At 24.8% G+C, this 17,211-nt stretch overlaps 8 protein-coding genes across 8 annotated transcripts; 5 read left to right on the top strand and 3 right to left on the bottom strand.

Moving 5' to 3' along the window:
- Nucleotides 1-1,036: 1,036 nt before the first annotated feature.
- ENU1_030320 (NADP-dependent alcohol dehydrogenase, putative) lies at nucleotides 1,037-2,140 on the top strand (the record flags this gene model as incomplete). Its single annotated transcript, XM_008857282.1, has 1 exon — nucleotides 1,037-2,140. The coding sequence occupies one exon, from the start codon at nucleotides 1,037-1,039 to the stop codon at nucleotides 2,138-2,140; it is 1,104 nt and encodes a 367-aa protein (XP_008855504.1).
- A 91-nt stretch (nucleotides 2,141-2,231) lies between these two features.
- Nucleotides 2,232-3,407, top strand: ENU1_030310 (leucine rich repeat protein, BspA family protein; the record flags this gene model as incomplete). Its single annotated transcript, XM_008857281.1, has 1 exon — nucleotides 2,232-3,407. The coding sequence occupies one exon, from the start codon at nucleotides 2,232-2,234 to the stop codon at nucleotides 3,405-3,407; it is 1,176 nt and encodes a 391-aa protein (XP_008855503.1).
- Nucleotides 3,408-3,506: 99 nt separating this feature from the next.
- ENU1_030300 (leucine rich repeat-containing protein) lies at nucleotides 3,507-9,504 on the bottom strand (the record flags this gene model as incomplete). The annotated part of the gene is made up of 2 exons (XM_008857280.1): nucleotides 3,507-8,893; nucleotides 9,006-9,504. The coding sequence occupies 2 exons, from the start codon at nucleotides 9,502-9,504 to the stop codon at nucleotides 3,507-3,509; spliced, it is 5,886 nt and encodes a 1,961-aa protein (XP_008855502.1).
- Nucleotides 9,505-9,961: 457 nt separating this feature from the next.
- ENU1_030290 (hypothetical protein) lies at nucleotides 9,962-10,363 on the top strand (the record flags this gene model as incomplete). The annotated part of the gene is made up of 1 exon (XM_008857279.1): nucleotides 9,962-10,363. One exon carries the CDS (start codon nucleotides 9,962-9,964, stop codon nucleotides 10,361-10,363), a length of 402 nt encoding a protein of 133 aa, XP_008855501.1.
- A 234-nt stretch (nucleotides 10,364-10,597) lies between these two features.
- On the bottom strand, nucleotides 10,598-11,233 carry ENU1_030280 (small GTPase Rab11B, putative; the record flags this gene model as incomplete). The annotated part of the gene is made up of 1 exon (XM_008857278.1): nucleotides 10,598-11,233. The coding sequence occupies one exon, from the start codon at nucleotides 11,231-11,233 to the stop codon at nucleotides 10,598-10,600; it is 636 nt and encodes a 211-aa protein (XP_008855500.1).
- A 324-nt stretch (nucleotides 11,234-11,557) lies between these two features.
- Nucleotides 11,558-12,514, bottom strand: ENU1_030270 (protein phosphatase, putative; the record flags this gene model as incomplete). The annotated part of the gene is made up of 2 exons (XM_008857277.1): nucleotides 11,558-11,809; nucleotides 11,882-12,514. 2 exons carry the CDS (start codon nucleotides 12,512-12,514, stop codon nucleotides 11,558-11,560), a joined length of 885 nt encoding a protein of 294 aa, XP_008855499.1.
- Nucleotides 12,515-12,926: 412 nt separating this feature from the next.
- ENU1_030260 (hypothetical protein) lies at nucleotides 12,927-13,589 on the top strand (the record flags this gene model as incomplete). Its single annotated transcript, XM_008857276.1, has 1 exon — nucleotides 12,927-13,589. The coding sequence occupies one exon, from the start codon at nucleotides 12,927-12,929 to the stop codon at nucleotides 13,587-13,589; it is 663 nt and encodes a 220-aa protein (XP_008855498.1).
- Nucleotides 13,590-13,817: 228 nt separating this feature from the next.
- On the top strand, nucleotides 13,818-16,433 carry ENU1_030250 (vacuolar proton ATPase subunit, putative; the record flags this gene model as incomplete). Its single annotated transcript, XM_008857275.1, has 1 exon — nucleotides 13,818-16,433. The coding sequence occupies one exon, from the start codon at nucleotides 13,818-13,820 to the stop codon at nucleotides 16,431-16,433; it is 2,616 nt and encodes an 871-aa protein (XP_008855497.1).
- Between the last annotated feature and the right edge of the window lie 778 nt (nucleotides 16,434-17,211).

The following is a 17,211-nucleotide window of genomic DNA, read 5'->3' as shown; positions in this document are numbered from 1 at the left end:
TTTTATATAAAGTTTTTATGGATTTTCTCTATGTAATTTATTTAAAAAATAATAACTATAGATAAGTCAGCAGTTGGATTTTAGTTTAAAATTATTACCCTGTAATTTTATTCAGTACAACACTTTTTTTTTAATAAAAAATGATTTCAATGATACACATAAATTAGAATAAATATATATTAACACAGAATTAATCTTTGATTACTAAAACATTAACGCTTTAATATAATTTATTGATACTTTGGTTATAGATTTTATTCAGGTATAAATGTGCCTTCGTTAATTAAATAATCATATTGGATTAATATGTATTAACCAGTTTATTGATAAAATTACATTACTTTTTCCAAGTATTAATTTACAACTGTATATTAAATTTTTATCAACTTGATTATATTTTATATTATGGTTATAATTTAATTTATTGCTATTTTAATAAATTAACAATATTATACATATATCGTTTCTTATCATTTAGAATTTGATAATAAATGTTTTATATTCTTAAAAAAAGGAATAACCATAATAATTAAATAGAAATAAAATTTGTATTATCTACTTTATTAGTAAGATAACCAAAATAACAAAGAATATTAAATCAAACTTATTCAAAACATTGAATAAATATGTTTATATATCTTTTTACATACACTTATGTTTCAATTTATGATTTTTTTTTTATATTTTAATGTATAATTAATAAAATTAATTTGAATTTAATAATCTTTTCGTTATTTTTAATTTGTCATCCCTACTTTTTTTTAATAACATAGTCAAAGATAAATAAGCATAGAAAAAATTGGATTGAAGATTTGTTCATAACCACATCTACTTTTGAAATATGAAGAGAGTTATAGTATTTTATAGAATAGAAAAAGAGAAAATAATACCAAGTGTAAAAATAATTAATGATAAAAATAAAAAGTAACAAAAAAGCTATCATTCTTATTAAAGAAAATTTATAAGAAAAAATTAGATGAAAGAATATTTCTATAAGTTCAAAAACTGAAGAATTAAAATAAATTCAAATTATCAGATGAGTGAAGAAAAGACAATGAAATGTTTATGCGTTCTTGACAATAATAAGATTGGCTGGATAGAAAAACCAATTCCAGAATGTGGACCATTAGACGTTATCTGTAGACCATTAGTACTAACTCCATGTACATCTGATTGTCATACTGTTTGGGATGGAGTATTGGGACAAAGAAAGAATATAACACTTGGGCATGAAGCAGTTGGGCAGATAGTCAAAGTTGGGTCATTAGTTAAAACATTTAAAGTTGGAGATAAAGTTATTGTACCTGCAGTGACACCAGACTGGGGATCTTCTGCTGCTCAAGACGGATTTTCACAACACTCAAATGGAATGTTAAGTGGGTGTAAATATGGCAATATAAAGGATGGAGTTTTTGCAGAATATTTTAATGTCAATGAAGCTGACGCTAATTTGGCATTAGTTCCACAAGGAGTATCAAATGAAGATGCGGTTATGTTATCAGATATGGTAACAACAGGATTTTATGGAGTAGAATTAGCCAATATCCAGTTTGGAGATGTTGTATGTGTTTTTGGAATTGGACCAGTTGGATTAATGGCTGTACTTGGTTGTGTATTAAGAGGTGCGTCAAGGATCTTTGCAGTAGGATCAAGGGAACATTGTTGTGAAGTAGCAAAAGCATATGGAGCTACAGATATTATTAATTACAAAAATGGAGATCCAGTAGCTCAAATAATGAAAGCTACATTAATGAAAGGAGTAGATAAGGTTGTTATTGCAGGAGGATCAAGTGAAGTTCTTTCCCAAGCAATTAAAATAGCAAAACCAGGAGCAGATATTGGAAATGTTAATTACTTTACTGATTTAACACATCCAATTGAAATTCCAAAACTTCCATGGGGTTTAGGAATGGCTAATAAAACTATAAGAGGTGGAATGACACCTGGTGGAAGAAGAAGAATGGAAAAATTATCCAGTTTATTAGAATTTAAAAGGATTGATGTTTCTAAATTAATTACTCATAGATTTGAAGGTTTTGATAAATTAGAAGAAGCTTTAATAACAATGCATAACAAACCATCAAATTTGATTAAGCCAGTAGTTACCATTCATTATGAAGATGAAGAAACATTGCATTAAATTGTTTCATTTTGGGTATTTTTAAAATTTTAATTTTTAAAGAAATTAAATTAAAATAAAAATAAACAACTAAAAAAAAAGTGAAATTGAAATGAAACAACTTGATGGATATTCAATATTAATTGTTGGAAAATACTTTCAAAATATTCATGATTATTTTAATATTATTTTAGTAAATTCTAAATATAAATTAACATTAGAGAAATACCATTATAATCCAATACCAATAACATTAAAAATGATAAAATATTTTCCACATCTTCAAACACAAATTATTTATTCAATTGATGATCTCATAATTAAAGGAATACAAAATATTATTTATGACTGTAAAATAGAATATTCAACATATTTAAAAATTATTCAAGAAAATAAAACAAATAGAATTAAAATAAAGTTTTTAAGAATTGAATATTCTTTATATGACAGAGATGATTTTGGTGATACAATTCCAATTCAAGCAAATTATCTTGGTTATTATGCTTATGGTAATTATTCATTAAAATCACTTAATATACCAGAGTCTATTAAAATTCTTAGTCCACGTTGTTTATGTGAAAACTCTCTTCACTCTTTAATTATTCCAAGTTCAATTCATTCTCTTCCAATTTCTTGTTGTTATTTATGTAATTTTCTTACTTCAATTCAATTACCAACTACTCTTGGTTCAATAGGAGCTTTTTGTTTTTATGGTTGCAGTTCTTTAAAAACAATAATAATTCCATCATCAGTTTCATTTATTGGAAATAGTTGTTTTGAAAAATGCTTGTCATTGAAGTCGTTAATTATACCTGATTGTATTAATACTTTAAATGAACGACTATTTCAAGATTGTACTTCATTAACTTTAGTTCATCTTCCTTCTTCATTAACTCGAATAAGAAATAATTGCTTTTTTAATTGTATATCATTACATGAATTAGATTTTCATCCATCTAATAAAATAATTAAATTTTCAATACCATTATTCACAAAACCTTTATTTGAATCAACTGGAATAAAAACTCCTTTTATTAAATTTACTAAATATGATCGTTTAAAAAATGGAAATATAATTCCACCTTTTGTTACTTCATTAGAAAAGTATTGTTTTGCTGGATTACCAAGTCTTTCTTCAATTTGTATTCCATCTTCAGTAACTAAAATTGGAAAAGGATGTTTTTCAAATAGTGATTATATTGAAACAATGTCTATTCCATCATCAATTAAAGTATTTGGTACTAATTGTTTTAGTTGGAGACTTTCAACGTATTATTCTTTTTGTTAATCAAACTATTCTTTTTATTAAAAAATGTTTCTTTTATAATTTAAATAACTTACTTAATTAGTGTTTTAATAAGAAATGACGTTGAATTAATTTTTTTTATTACATTTGCTTGTAAATTTTTGTTAATTTAACTACTAATGCAGCAAACGAAGGTCTTGCTTTAGCTACTTTCCAACAGTCAGCAATAATACTGTCAAACTCTGGATATGGGGATGGTGGTATTTCTAAAAGATTTCCACTCATAATAAATGAACGAACTTCTTCCATAAAATTAAACTGAGGAAATGGAGCTGATAGAGTAGATAATTCCCATAAAATCATTCCATATGAATATACATCACTCTCTAATTCAAACGTTGATGTTTCAATTACTTCTGGTGCTAACCAGTATAAGCACTCTACACAATGACATGACTTAAAGTTTTCTGCAAATGTTGGAATACTTTGTCCAAAATCAGTAATAGCAACTTGGGTTATTTTACCTTCTTTGTTGATTTTTAATATAACATTTGGTGATTTTAAATCTCGATGAACTACTGGACATTTTTGATTAGTAAATACTGTCATTCCTTTAGCAATAGAAATAGCTATTTGAATTCTTTCTTTCCATGGAATATTATGATTTTTTGAAATATATTGGAATAATGAACCTCCATTAAAATATTCCATTACAATACTTAATGGATTTAAACAATATCCATAAATTTTGGCTATATACGGACTTTCTGGGAATGTAAGAAATTCACATTCTCTAAGAAAATCTTCTACTCGGTCAATATAATATGATACATAATCGTCTCCATTCATTAACATTCCTGTTAAATCAATTTCCATTTCTTTTACTACAACATTTTCATTAAATCCTTTTACTTTACATAAATTAATTTGTGATGAACTTCCATGTGTAATTGTTGATAATATTTCAATATCCTCTTTTTTTATTGGTTCTTTCTTCATTTCTAATATATTAACTAAAACATCCCAACAATTTAAAGCAAAGGCTATACAATGTTCTCCAAATGTATCTGCAAATAATCCACATTGTAATGTTTCATCAATTTCATCCATAGAAATACAATAACAATTATCAACGCTCACTAATTTTGTAAGGCAATGTGGACATAAAACATCACAAGTTGATATAATTTGAGGAAAATATTTCATTGTTATATCATGTAATATTTTAATTTCTTGCCAAATGTCTTTGGTTCTGAGGAATGAATTAACACCACTAACAATTATTTTTAATCTAAATGATATTCTTAATTTGTCAAGATCCCATTCTACTAATAATTGATAATGTGATTCTTCTATAGTAATATTACATAATATTCCACCTCTCCATCCTCTAATAACTGCATATTTAACTGTTAATAATGAGTATAACATCATACAAAATTGAATTGGAAGACAATTATATCTATAACATCTTCCAATTTCAACTTCATCTTTTTTGCATTCTTCCCATAACTTATCTTCCATATTTGGTGATAATCCATAATAATTTAAAATCATTACTTTTGGTAATGTTTGCTTTTTATCTGTAACTTCTATTCTTGAACCTCTTGGAGACCTACTAAATGGAGAGCCTGATGTTGGACTAAGTGATTCTATTGGTAATTGAAGTCTTGGTGTTCTTCCATGTTTTTTAAAAGAAGAAGATTTTTTAAGAGGAATCGTAGTCAGTGAATTTGTAGAATTATTAAATGGTAATCTTGTAGATTGACTTAAAATAGTTTCATTAGTACTTTTAGACATTGATTGAGAAGTATATTTAGTCATTAGATTAGGATTATTAACACATCTATTAAGTTGTTCATACTCATCAGCTAGTCCAATACGTTCAAAGAAAGATTTTCTTAATACAAAGATAATTTGAAAGTATTCTAATAAAATTAAGATATATTCTTGTTGTTCTAATGTTAAATGAGGTATTTCTGCATTTAAAAAGAAGTCAGGAAGTTGAATTCCAATAGAAGTTTCATTTTTTGATAAAATTTGATAAATAATTTCAGGTAGTTGATAAGACAATAAAACAAAATGATTTTTGTGTGGTCTTTTATTCAAGATATGAATTGTATAATTTGATAATTTAGTTGAGTATGTTTCTGGATACAAGAAAATTTGATTTAATGTTTGTAATGTATCAATAATTAATTTACATTGACTATTATTAATACATAATGATTCCATAAGCATTTTAAGATAATCCATTTCTAATATACCAGGAATTGTATCAATATATTTAAGTTCATCAATAACTTTAATCGTTAATGGAGAAATATTTATTTTACATTGTTCAGTAGCATTTTTAATAACTTTTAAGAAATCTTTTATTTGTTTATCTTTTCCATTAATATCAAAATAAGTGAATGATACTTTAAGTTCTGGATATGTTGTTTTTAATTTTTCTTGAATTGAGTCATCTTGTTTTAATAATGTTTCTTCATTTACTCTAACACTAACACAAATTATTGGTTGTTTTAATCTAATAAAAGAAAAGAAGCTTAATAATCTAGAGAATGGAACAGCATTTGTTTTTGCTTTTGTAACTCGTTTACAAATAACAAAAACTGAATTTTTTAATATTAAAAATGGATTTTCTTCAATAACTTCACAAGGAATATCACTCACAATAATATTTTTTTCTAAAAGAAATGATCTACCATCAATTTCTTTTCCACTTTTCTTTGCTAAAAGAGATAAAATTTCACTTTTAGAAATATCTCCAGTTAAGAATACTTGAAATTCTTCATCATTTACTTTTTTTATTACTTTCTCTTTAATTACTCTTTCAGGAAACATATCTTTCATTACAGTTGGAATAGAGACTATATCATCAATAAGTAAATTAGTTAAACAAACTAGTCTAGTAAACATAATTGATATTTGGGGGATTGGATTTTTTTTAAGATTTAATTGTTTTAGTTGGGTCATTGTAAAGAAAGAAGGATGAAGATTACTAATTTCATTCATAGATAAATCAAGACGTTCTAAATTAGTTAATTTAGATATTGAAAGTGGTACATGTTCAATAAAACACTTATTTAAAATTAGTTCAACTAATGACTTTGGTAATGATAAAGCAAAGTCTCCTTGTTCTAGTCCATGTGTTTCACTTATATCAAGATAAGTTAATTGTAAATTTGAAATAGAAGAAGAAAAGAAATTTGATCTTAATGATAGTCTTTGAATAGAACTTGGGAAATTAACAGAAGTTAGTCTTTGTAAATCATTATTACTAATATCCAAATTAATAATATTTAATGTTGTAATAGATTTTGGAATAGAAGAAAGATTATTATTTGCAATATTTAATAATGTTAATAATGTTAATTTAGAAACAATATCATTTAATATAATTAATTTATTTTGACTAAGATTTAATTCAATAAGTCCTGTTAATTTACCAATTTCAGTTGGAAAATCATTTATTTTATTATTTGATAAATCTAATTTTGTTATTCCATTTAATACTGGAAATGAAGGATGAATTGGAAAGAAAAATAAATTCATTTCTTGCAAATTTAAATCTCCAGTACGACAATTTTGAAGTAATTTAGCAACTGTTTGAGGATTATATGTTTGAACTTGACAAAAGATTTCATTACAAAAATGAACTTTTATAAATTGAAGAGGAATAACCTCTAATGTACTTTCATAAAATTCATTTTTAAAATCATTTAAATGTGATTGAATATAACTTTGTAATGAAGACATATCATTTTGATTAAAATCTTTAAAGACTCTTGAATTATAATGATAAAAAATGAAATGAAGTAATGATTCATTAAATTCAAATTGTGTTGGATACGTTTTATATAATAAGAATAAACAAACAAAAAAGAAACAAAAGCTATTTCTTTGTATTTCAAAATCAAAGTGTAATGAAGAAAATTCACAATGAATCATTTCTATAAATCCATTAAAAGTTCTAAAATAAGGATCTAATATAATTTCAATAAATCCTGAAAATAATCCAACTTCATTTTCTTTTAAATTTTTTGGAATTAATAATACACTTTTACCTCTATTTAATAAAGAAATAATTTCTTCACATATTAATAAAAAATGTGTCACAAATGTATTTACTTTACCAACTTTTTCAATAAATATTCTATAATTTAAAGAATCTTTATTATTTGATAAATTATTTAATATGTCATTAAATGTTTTGTCAAATGTTTCTAAATCACTAATATTAACTTCAACACATTTGATTTTTTCATCATTTATTATATCAACTGTTATTTCATTTTTTAAATTTTTTATAAATGGAATAGTTAATCTATATAAATTTGCTCCTGTATTAATAATATGATAACAAATATAAATTTCTCTATTTGTTTCTGAACATTTAATATTTGTTTCTATTAATGGTGCATTAAATGGTAATTTATCATTATTTTCATTTATTTTAAATATTTCCCAATGGTATCGCTTTATTCTATTTTTCCAATCAGTAGTATTATTGACTGGATATTTTAAATTACTATTAACAAAGATACAATGTATTCCTTCATTAATAATTTCATCTATAACTTTATCAATAATTTTAAATATATTATCAAATGAAAAAAATGTTAGAATACTATAGTTTGTTGTTATAATTCTCATTGCATATTCTATTGAATGTCCTTCAATTTCAATCAATTTTTTTTCAATGATATTATTTAATGGACATTGAGAAAACCTTCCAAGTATTGCTTTTCTTTGAACATCAAGATTTACTGATGGAATAAAAATAATTCTATAATTTGTTATTGCTAACTTTCCTGGAATTGTAACTTCTTGACATGTTAATGGTTCATTAAGAACAGATAATGGACATCTAACATTATCAAAAATACATTTTGTTATTTCACCAATATATGAATCTTCTGAATCAAATAAAAATAATGATTCATATTTATGTTTTGTATATAATGATGGAATTACTGAATAAATTGGTTCTTCAAATGAATATTCTGGTGAAAAACAATCGAAGAAAAATTTTGTACAATAACTCCCTTCTTCATTTCCATATACTTCTTTTATGTCAATAATTAATTCAATAATTTCTTGAAAAATTAATTGTTCTTCTATATCAAGATATTGTTTTAAAACCATTTTAATTTCTTTTTCTTTACATCCTTTTTTTGGTGATAATGCATGAAGTCCAACAGCATCATTTGAATTTGTTGTTTCATCTGAACTTTTTGTATGTTCTGAAGAACATGAATAACATTGAATACCTCTATTTGATGTTGAACTTATTTCGCTATCAGTAGAAGAAGAATTTATAAGACTTAGTAGTTCAATGATTAATTTATCACAAAAGAATGATTGAGGTAACGATAAGAAAAAATATTTTAGTAATATAAGTACTATAAATGGATTAGCTTCTTGATAAAGATTAATTGAACTTCCATTTTTATATCGATGTAATAAATTAAAAACATATTTAATATCAGCAGTATCAAAATATGTTAAAGAAGTTAAATGTTCTAATTTATTATTATCAAAATACAACTAATTAAATAATTAAAATGAATAGAATTAAAATGAAAATAAATATTAAATAAAAAGAAGTAAAAAAGAAAAATAAAATTAACAAACTAAAAATATTTGGAAGCATTCGTAATTGTGAAATATAATGAATTACACGTTGTGATTCAAAAATATTAAGTTTATTATTTATAAAATCTTGATAATTAAATTGTAAAATTGTTTTTGGATTATTTAATGTTGATAATAATTGTTTTAAAGCTGGTATATTTTGAACAAAATTTAATGAATAGATTTCTTCATTATCCCATTGTTCAATAGAACGATGATAAAGAGTATTTAGTATTAATGTATCTCTTAAATATTTAATTGAATTATCAACTACATTTGGAATTCCTTTAAATGTTTTTGGATTTAATGAACTTTCAGTAATTCTTGGTGAATCATATTTATCTTCTGAATATGAAGAATAAATTGTTGATGTTCCTTTAGGTGTATTTGGTTGTGTAAAAGATAAAGACGTTTCATTTTTCTTTCCTTTACTTTTAATTTCTTGTGAAGAAGGAACGTTATTATTCTTCTTTCGATGTTTAGTCGAATCTTTTTCCATAAAATGAACTGTAAAAAGTGGTTTATTTTCTAGTTATTCGATTTAACTTTTCTCTTTTTTTATCAGTTAAAATAGTTTATAAAATATTATTCTTTCTTATTTTTTTATAGTTCTTTTTATTTTTTTAGTTCGATTCAATTTCCCTATCTCATGATTAGAATTTGTTTCATTGCAATACCAGCAAAACAAGAAAAAAATAAAATTTTATATGTACAAAAAAAAGTGCTCAAGAAGGAGCAATAAATTTAATAAGACATTTTAAAAAGCGAGGATAAAACGATGATAATATTTTACGCAAAAGAATAAAGGTTGATTATCTCAAAAAAAAAAAGGAATATAAGAAGATAGAAATAAAAATAATATTAGAAAAATAAAAATTCATAAAGAAAAAAAAAATCAAAGAAGAATTATAGAAAGAATAAAAAACTAAAATATTAAACCTAGTTTATTATATTATATGCAAAACCAACAAGTGGAAGATAGACTTTTAAGTAATGCTGAATTAATGTCATTACTAAATCATAAAGTTAAAAAAAATATTGATTTAACAAGTTTTGAATATTTTGTATATCGAGAACATGAAACACAAACTGCACGACCATTATATCACAAACGTAGATTATTAAAACTTGCTGAATATCTTAAACAATTTAATTTTACTCCACAAGAAAAAATTGTTATTGTAAATTATCCACCAACAAGTCTTGTTGAATTTTATTCAGTTGTACCAAATCCATCACAATTTAGTGATGAAGAAGCAAATAAATTTATGAAAGATATAGAAGAAATAATGCAAATGGAGTTATTACCTGACCAACCAAAGAAAGTATTAAATCAAAAAGAAGAAAGTGATTTATAAAACATATTCATTTAAATCGATTATTAAATTTTTTGTTAGTTAATTCTTTCGATTTATTTATTTTACATATGAAAATAATAATAAAAAATAATACATATTCTTTTATTTATAAATTCTATTTAATTAATAATAAATTATTTATTTATTATTAAAAATAAAAATTAAATAAAGAACGTTGAAAATAAAATTAAAACAACGGAAATAATTCCCAATTTCCTGTTCCTTCTTTTTATTTTAACAACATTTCTTTTCTTCTGGTTTATTATTTTGACTTCCAAGATCAATAGGTTCAGTTGCTGGTTTAATTTCATTAGTATTACTTTGTTCTCCATCAACAGACTTACTTGAATCATCATAAATCTTTTTTAATAATGTCATAAAAGCTTCTTCAACATTACTTCCATCTAAAGCTGATGTTTCAAAAAAGAATGCATTATTTTTTTTAGCTAATTCTTCACCTTCAGTAGTTTGTACTTCTCTTGTTTGACTTAAATCACATTTATTACCAATAACCATTTGAACTACTTTTTTATCTGCATTTTCATGAAGTTCAGCAAGCCATTTCTCAACTGACTCAAATGATGTCTTTTTAGTGATATCATAAACAACTAAAGCTCCTAAAGCTCCTCTATAATAAGCATTAGTAATAGCACGATATCTTTCTTGTCCAGCAGTATCCCAAATTTGAGCTCTAATATTTTTATCGCAATAATTAATAGATCGTGTAGCAAATTCTACTCCAATAGTTGATCGTTTATCTGGATCAAATTCATTTCTTGTAAATCTTAAAAGTAAATTGGATTTTCCAACTCCACTCTCTCCAACTAATACTATTTTATAAAGGAAATCATATTCTTCTGATCCGCTCATTCTTTCACCTTTAATAGTTTTATTAGTTCCTTTTTTTAAATATTTTTAGCTCTTCTAATTTTTTTTTTTTTCATTTAAACAAAAAAAAAATTTAATAAAACAAAAATTTCTTAAAAAAAAAGAACAAAACTACCATAAAATAAAATAAAACTGAAAATTTTTAGAAAAATCTCAATTTAAAAAGCCTATTTTAAGGTGATGTAAATATAGAACAATACGTTCATTCTCATATGACTAAAAGAAGAACAAAAAATGAAATTCATTTGGTTGGTTGTAATTTCTTCCAAGAACTTCTTTTTAAGGGAAAAGTTAATTAGATACAAACTAACACCAATTCAGAAATATTATAACAGCCGTAACATTATCTTTAGATCCTCTTGCTATTGCTTCTTGAATTAAATTTCTTGCAACTTCTTGAGGATTTTTTCCTTGTTGTTTTTGTGTACAAACGTAGTCCATAACATCATCATATGACATTTTTTCAAACACGCCATCACATGCCAATACAATAATTTTGTCATCGCTTGTTAATTCATAAATATTAATATAAGGTTCAGGAATAACAACTCCTTTACCCTAAAGCTTAAGTATTTCATTAAATCAATTAAGTATTTAAATTATATATTTGTTACTAAATTAAATACAAACTTTATAGGTTTTATCTCCTAATGATCGAGAAACAACCATAGAACCATATACCCTACCATTAAAAACTATTCCTCCTTTAGATTTCATACGTTGTTTTTCTGATTCATCTTTTGCTGTATGTTTATACGTTAATACTTCAACTTCATTTGAATAACGACATTTAATAACAAGACATTCACTATCACCTACATTTGCTACAACTAAATACCTTCCTTGTATTAATGCAGTAACTGAGGTACATCCACTATTATCTTTAATATGATAATTACATAATAACCAATCCATTCTATAATATGCATTTACCATACAATTCTCATAATATCCATTAACAAAGTCAGGATCTTCTAATATTTCTTCATGCATAAGTTCAGCACAAAATTTTGATGCTTCTAATCCATTATGTCCATCAAATAATCCATAATATTCACATCCCATTTTTTTATTTTTTTTCATTGGTACTAATTGTTGGGCATTAGGAATAATTCGGAATGTATCTTCATTTGCTGGACGTACACCAATATCAGATGCCCCTCCAGCGATAGTTTTTAGTTTTTTCTTTTCTTTGAATGAATATTTTTTATATTGTTTTGCTTCTTTATCTAAAGGGTCTATTTGTTCTGTTGATATATTCATTTTGTAATTAAATACAGTTCAATTTTTTTCTTTCTTTCAAAAAAAATTCCTTCTGTTTCCTTTTTTTATTAGAAAAATAATTTTCATTTTTTTTTTTTTATTTTTTTTGTCTTTCATTTTTCTATGACAAAAAGAATGACACACTTCTTAAATTTTTGGTTTGAAAAAGACAGGATAGTTTTGAACTAATCTTTTTATTTAGTTTCAAGTTCTTTCCAATATTCTAATTTCGTTGAGTTTGGTAAAATTTTTGAAAGTATGAAAAACTCAAGAATATTTTAAAAATGAATTTATTTAATAGTTTTATTTAATAGTTTATATTAAGATTTATAAAAATGAGTTGAGGAAGAAATAAAAGTGAAAAAAATAATCTAGAAAAATTCAGATTAATTTTGTTTAAGCCAGAAACGATATGGAAGATTCAAATAGTGATAAAGTTAAACCACCACCAGAAGACTCTGATGAACCACCATTACTCAATAAAGGAAGAAAACCATTTTTCTTATCAAAACGAAAGTCCAAATCATTTGAGTCACAAATTCAAGGGACCTTGTTAAGATTACTGATATCAATGGGATATAATATCGTTTTAAAAAAACCAAAAATGGCAAAGAAATCATTACCCTTTCTTACGGTTGTATCACTTCAACGTGGAAACACTTTCATTAATTTTAAAATGGACTTGGAGAGTAGATGCAAATTACTTGAATCTGAAAAAGAAAATGATGGAAGGTATACACATAATCAACTCATGAAATATACTCAAAGAAATAGGATTGCTCTTACTTGTAATCAATTAATGGAGTTATTAAAGAAAGACGGATTTCAAATTAAAACAAAAAGGTCAAAAGAGAGTATTGAGACAGTTCAACTAATTAAATTTACTCAACTTTGGAATGACCATTTAGGGATAATGCTTGATTCTATTGCCATACAAACTATTGGTGAAGATATGATTTCATTTGTATCAGAAACTTTTCAACAAACAGCCCGTGAACAAATTATGTTTGGGAAAGAGTTTTATTATGGGTATGAATTTCTTGATGATTCTCGTAAAACTTGTTCTCATAATTAACAATTTTTTTATTTCTTATTTTTAATGGTATTTTTATGTTTTTATTATTTTTTGTTATTTATTCAAAGAATTTGTCATTTTTAATGGTAAATAACGTTATATAAAGCATAAAAAAAAATGAGGAATTGAAAGAAGAAACAAAACGTCTTAGAAATCGATAGAAAATGAATAATCAATGAACTTAAAAAAGGAACTAAAAAGTAAATAGAAAGATTTATTGAATAAAATATGGGAGAAATGTTTAGGGGGAAAGACATGTCATTAGGGCAACTTATTGTTCCATCAAATATTGCCATTGAGACTATAGAAAGAATTGGAAAATTAGGAATAATTCAATTTATAGATCTTAATGATAATTTAGCAAGTTTTGATAGAAGATTTATAAATGAAATTAAAAGATGTGAAGAAATAGAACGAATTATTCGAATATTTGAAGAAACTATTTCATTTGAAGAAAATAGAGATGGTTTTAATAAAGTATTTAAAAGAAATAGTTTAGCTGTAGATTTATTGCCAATTGCAACAGCCGATGCTCAACAATCTGAATTAAGTTCTGAACAATTAATACTAAAAATAAGAACATTTGATAATGACCTCAAACAATTAACTTCTGATGTGGCTGCAGCTGAGCGTGCAGTTAGTGGAATTCGTGAAGCTATTTCATTATCTGAGCACATTAATGAATTAATTGGTCAGGATATTGACCAAACAACTGCACAGTCATTGAAGTATCTTATTGGGACTATAGATACATCTAAATGGGAAGCATTAAGAATGGTTATTTGGAGAGTATCTCGTGGGTTTGTTGTTACAAGATCAGCACCAATTGATAATAGAAAAACAGGATTTGTTGTGTTTATACAAGGAGATGAAGTATTAAATAAATTAAATCAAATATGTTTAACGTCTTCAGCTAGAATTTTTGATTCAATGCCAATTGATGTTATTGAACGTACAAATTATGTTAATGAAAAAATACAAGAATTAAATGAATTAACAGAAGTATTGAATGGAGCATTAGAAGCTAAAAGACAATGCCTTCGTTTAATTGCTAGTGACATTAATATTTGGAATGAAGTTATTGAAAGAGAACGTCAAGTTTATTTTACTCTTAATATGTTTTATGTTGATGAAGGACATTCTCATTTATGTGGAGAAGGATGGTTTCCAACAGACCAATTTAGTGAAATTAATAGAGTATTAGAAGAAATAGAAGGACCAGTCAAACCATTATTTGGAGTTATTCAACCACATCCAAATGCTATTCCACCAACATACATTCCAACTACTTCATTCAGTCAATGTTCACAAGATCTTTGTGATTCTTATAGTATTCCAAAATATGGAGAAGTTAACCCAGGATTTCTATATATTATTACATTCCCATTTTTATTTGGAGTAATGTTTGGAGATATAGGACATGGTATTATTGTTTTTTTATTTGCTCTTATAATGATTATATTCCAAAAGAAAATTGAACTTACAAAAAGAAATGAAATAGTTGATATGTTATTTGGAGCACGGTGGATGATTTTATTAATGGGGTTATTTTCTATTTATTGTGGTGCTTTATATAATGAATTTTTTGGAATTGCCATTGACTTATTTGGAACATCCTGGAATAAAGAGAATGGATTATTTTATGAACGAAGTAATCCAAATTATGTTTATCCATTTGGTGTTGATCCAATATGGAAATCATCTAATAATGAATTATATTTTTACAATTCATTAAAAATGAAACTGTCAATTCTTATTGGAGTAGCACACATGACAATAGGAATTTGGATTTCATTGATAAATCATATTCATTATAAGAATTTAATAAATGTAGTATTTCAATTTCTTCCAGAAATAATATTTATGAGTTGTACATTTGGATATCTTTGCTTTTTAATTCTTATTAAATGGATGTATTTTATTGAAGATGCACCAATGATAACAAATGTCTTTTTAGAAATGTTCCAAAATTTTGGAATAGTAACAGAACCAAATCATATGTTTTGGGGACAAAGTTTTATTGAACCAATATTATTTATATTCACAGTATTGTCAGTTATTGCAATGATGGTTCCAAAACCAATTCTTCTCTATGTATTAAAAAAGAAAGATCAAAAAAGAAGTGAAAATGGACAAGGTCAAGACAATTATTATCAACCATTTAATCAAGAAAATAATGATTTTATTACTGAGGACATAAGACAAGAAAATAATGACATTCCATATCTTCCAAATGAAAATGATGGATATATTGTAGCAAATAATAATATTGAAGAAATGCAAGAACAATTTGAAAATGAAGATAGAGTAAGTTTATTAGGAAATGAAAATAAGTCAATAAAAAAAGAGAATTTATTTTCAGAAGAATCAAAAATTTCAAAAATTCTTAAATTAATTAAGAAAAAAAATCCAAATTATACATTTGATGAAAAAGAATGGATTAGAATAAAATATGATCCAGATGATGAAAATGGTAATAGTTTATTAGAAATTGTTATTTTTAATTCTATTCATGCTATTGAATTTATTCTTGGATGTATTTCTAATACTGCTTCTTATCTTCGTTTATGGGCATTATCATTAGCCCATGCTCAATTAGGTTCTGTTTTCTTAGAATATGTATTTTATACTCTTCTTGAATTTAACAATTTCTTCTTAACATTTGTTGGATTTGCTTTATTTGCATTAATTACTCTTGGTATTCTTATTGGAATGGAATCACTTTCTGCATTCCTTCATACATTAAGGCTTCATTGGGTAGAATTCCAAAACAAATTTTATCTTGGTGATGGTATTAAATTTGTTCCTTTCAAATTGTCTACAAATAATAAATTATTTAATTAAAACTAATTTACTTCTTATCTTTTTGTTAACGTCAATTTATGATTTTAGTATGAAGGGAAATTTATGATATTCTATTCAATTATTATTATTTTATTACATTTATTGATTCATTCTATTTTTGTACTAACCTATTAAACGAATATCTTCCAATTCTTTCTACTAAAAGTATCATGTGCTCAAAATCACTCCTCTGTTACTCCTCAAATTACTTATTTAAAGCCAAGAATCTCATTTATTTCATTCATTAAAGTATTACATTAATGGGAGTAGGATTATCTAAATTACCACCTGAACCTCAAAAGAAAAATGAAAAACTTGAAACATTAAATAAAGACGTTGACACACCAGTCCCTCATGAAGAAGAGAAGAACTTATTGTCTAAACAACCAAAAAGTAAGTCTATGCAAATTTTAAGAAAAAGCTCTAGAGAGCTTCATAAATTAACTTATGGATTAGCATCTTCCTTATCAGAAGTAAGGAAAAATGAGGGAAATATTAGTGTGTTTTATTAATCAACAAATAATTTATGTTTTTATTCTAACTTTTAAATTAATTTCTTTTCAACAATCCAAAATTGGATTTTATTCATATTGAAAAGTGATTACTTTAGTTTCTTCAACATACTTGCATTAGATGGTTCTTCTTCTAATGTGCTACCAAAACTCTTTTCAACTATCAACAACATAATAATTTAAAATTTTTATTCAAAATATATTGAAAATAAACTAAGAAATTAAACTAAAAATGACTTAGAAGCATTTTCTGTGGACAATAGCTG

Source organism: Entamoeba nuttalli (assembly GCF_000257125.1).
Source record: "Entamoeba nuttalli P19 unplaced genomic scaffold asmbl_2522, whole genome shotgun sequence".
Classification (NCBI taxonomy): Eukaryota; Evosea; order Mastigamoebida; family Endamoebidae; genus Entamoeba; species Entamoeba nuttalli.
Note: the sequence above shows the minus strand (reverse complement) of the source record. Positions and strands in the feature narration are given on the sequence as shown.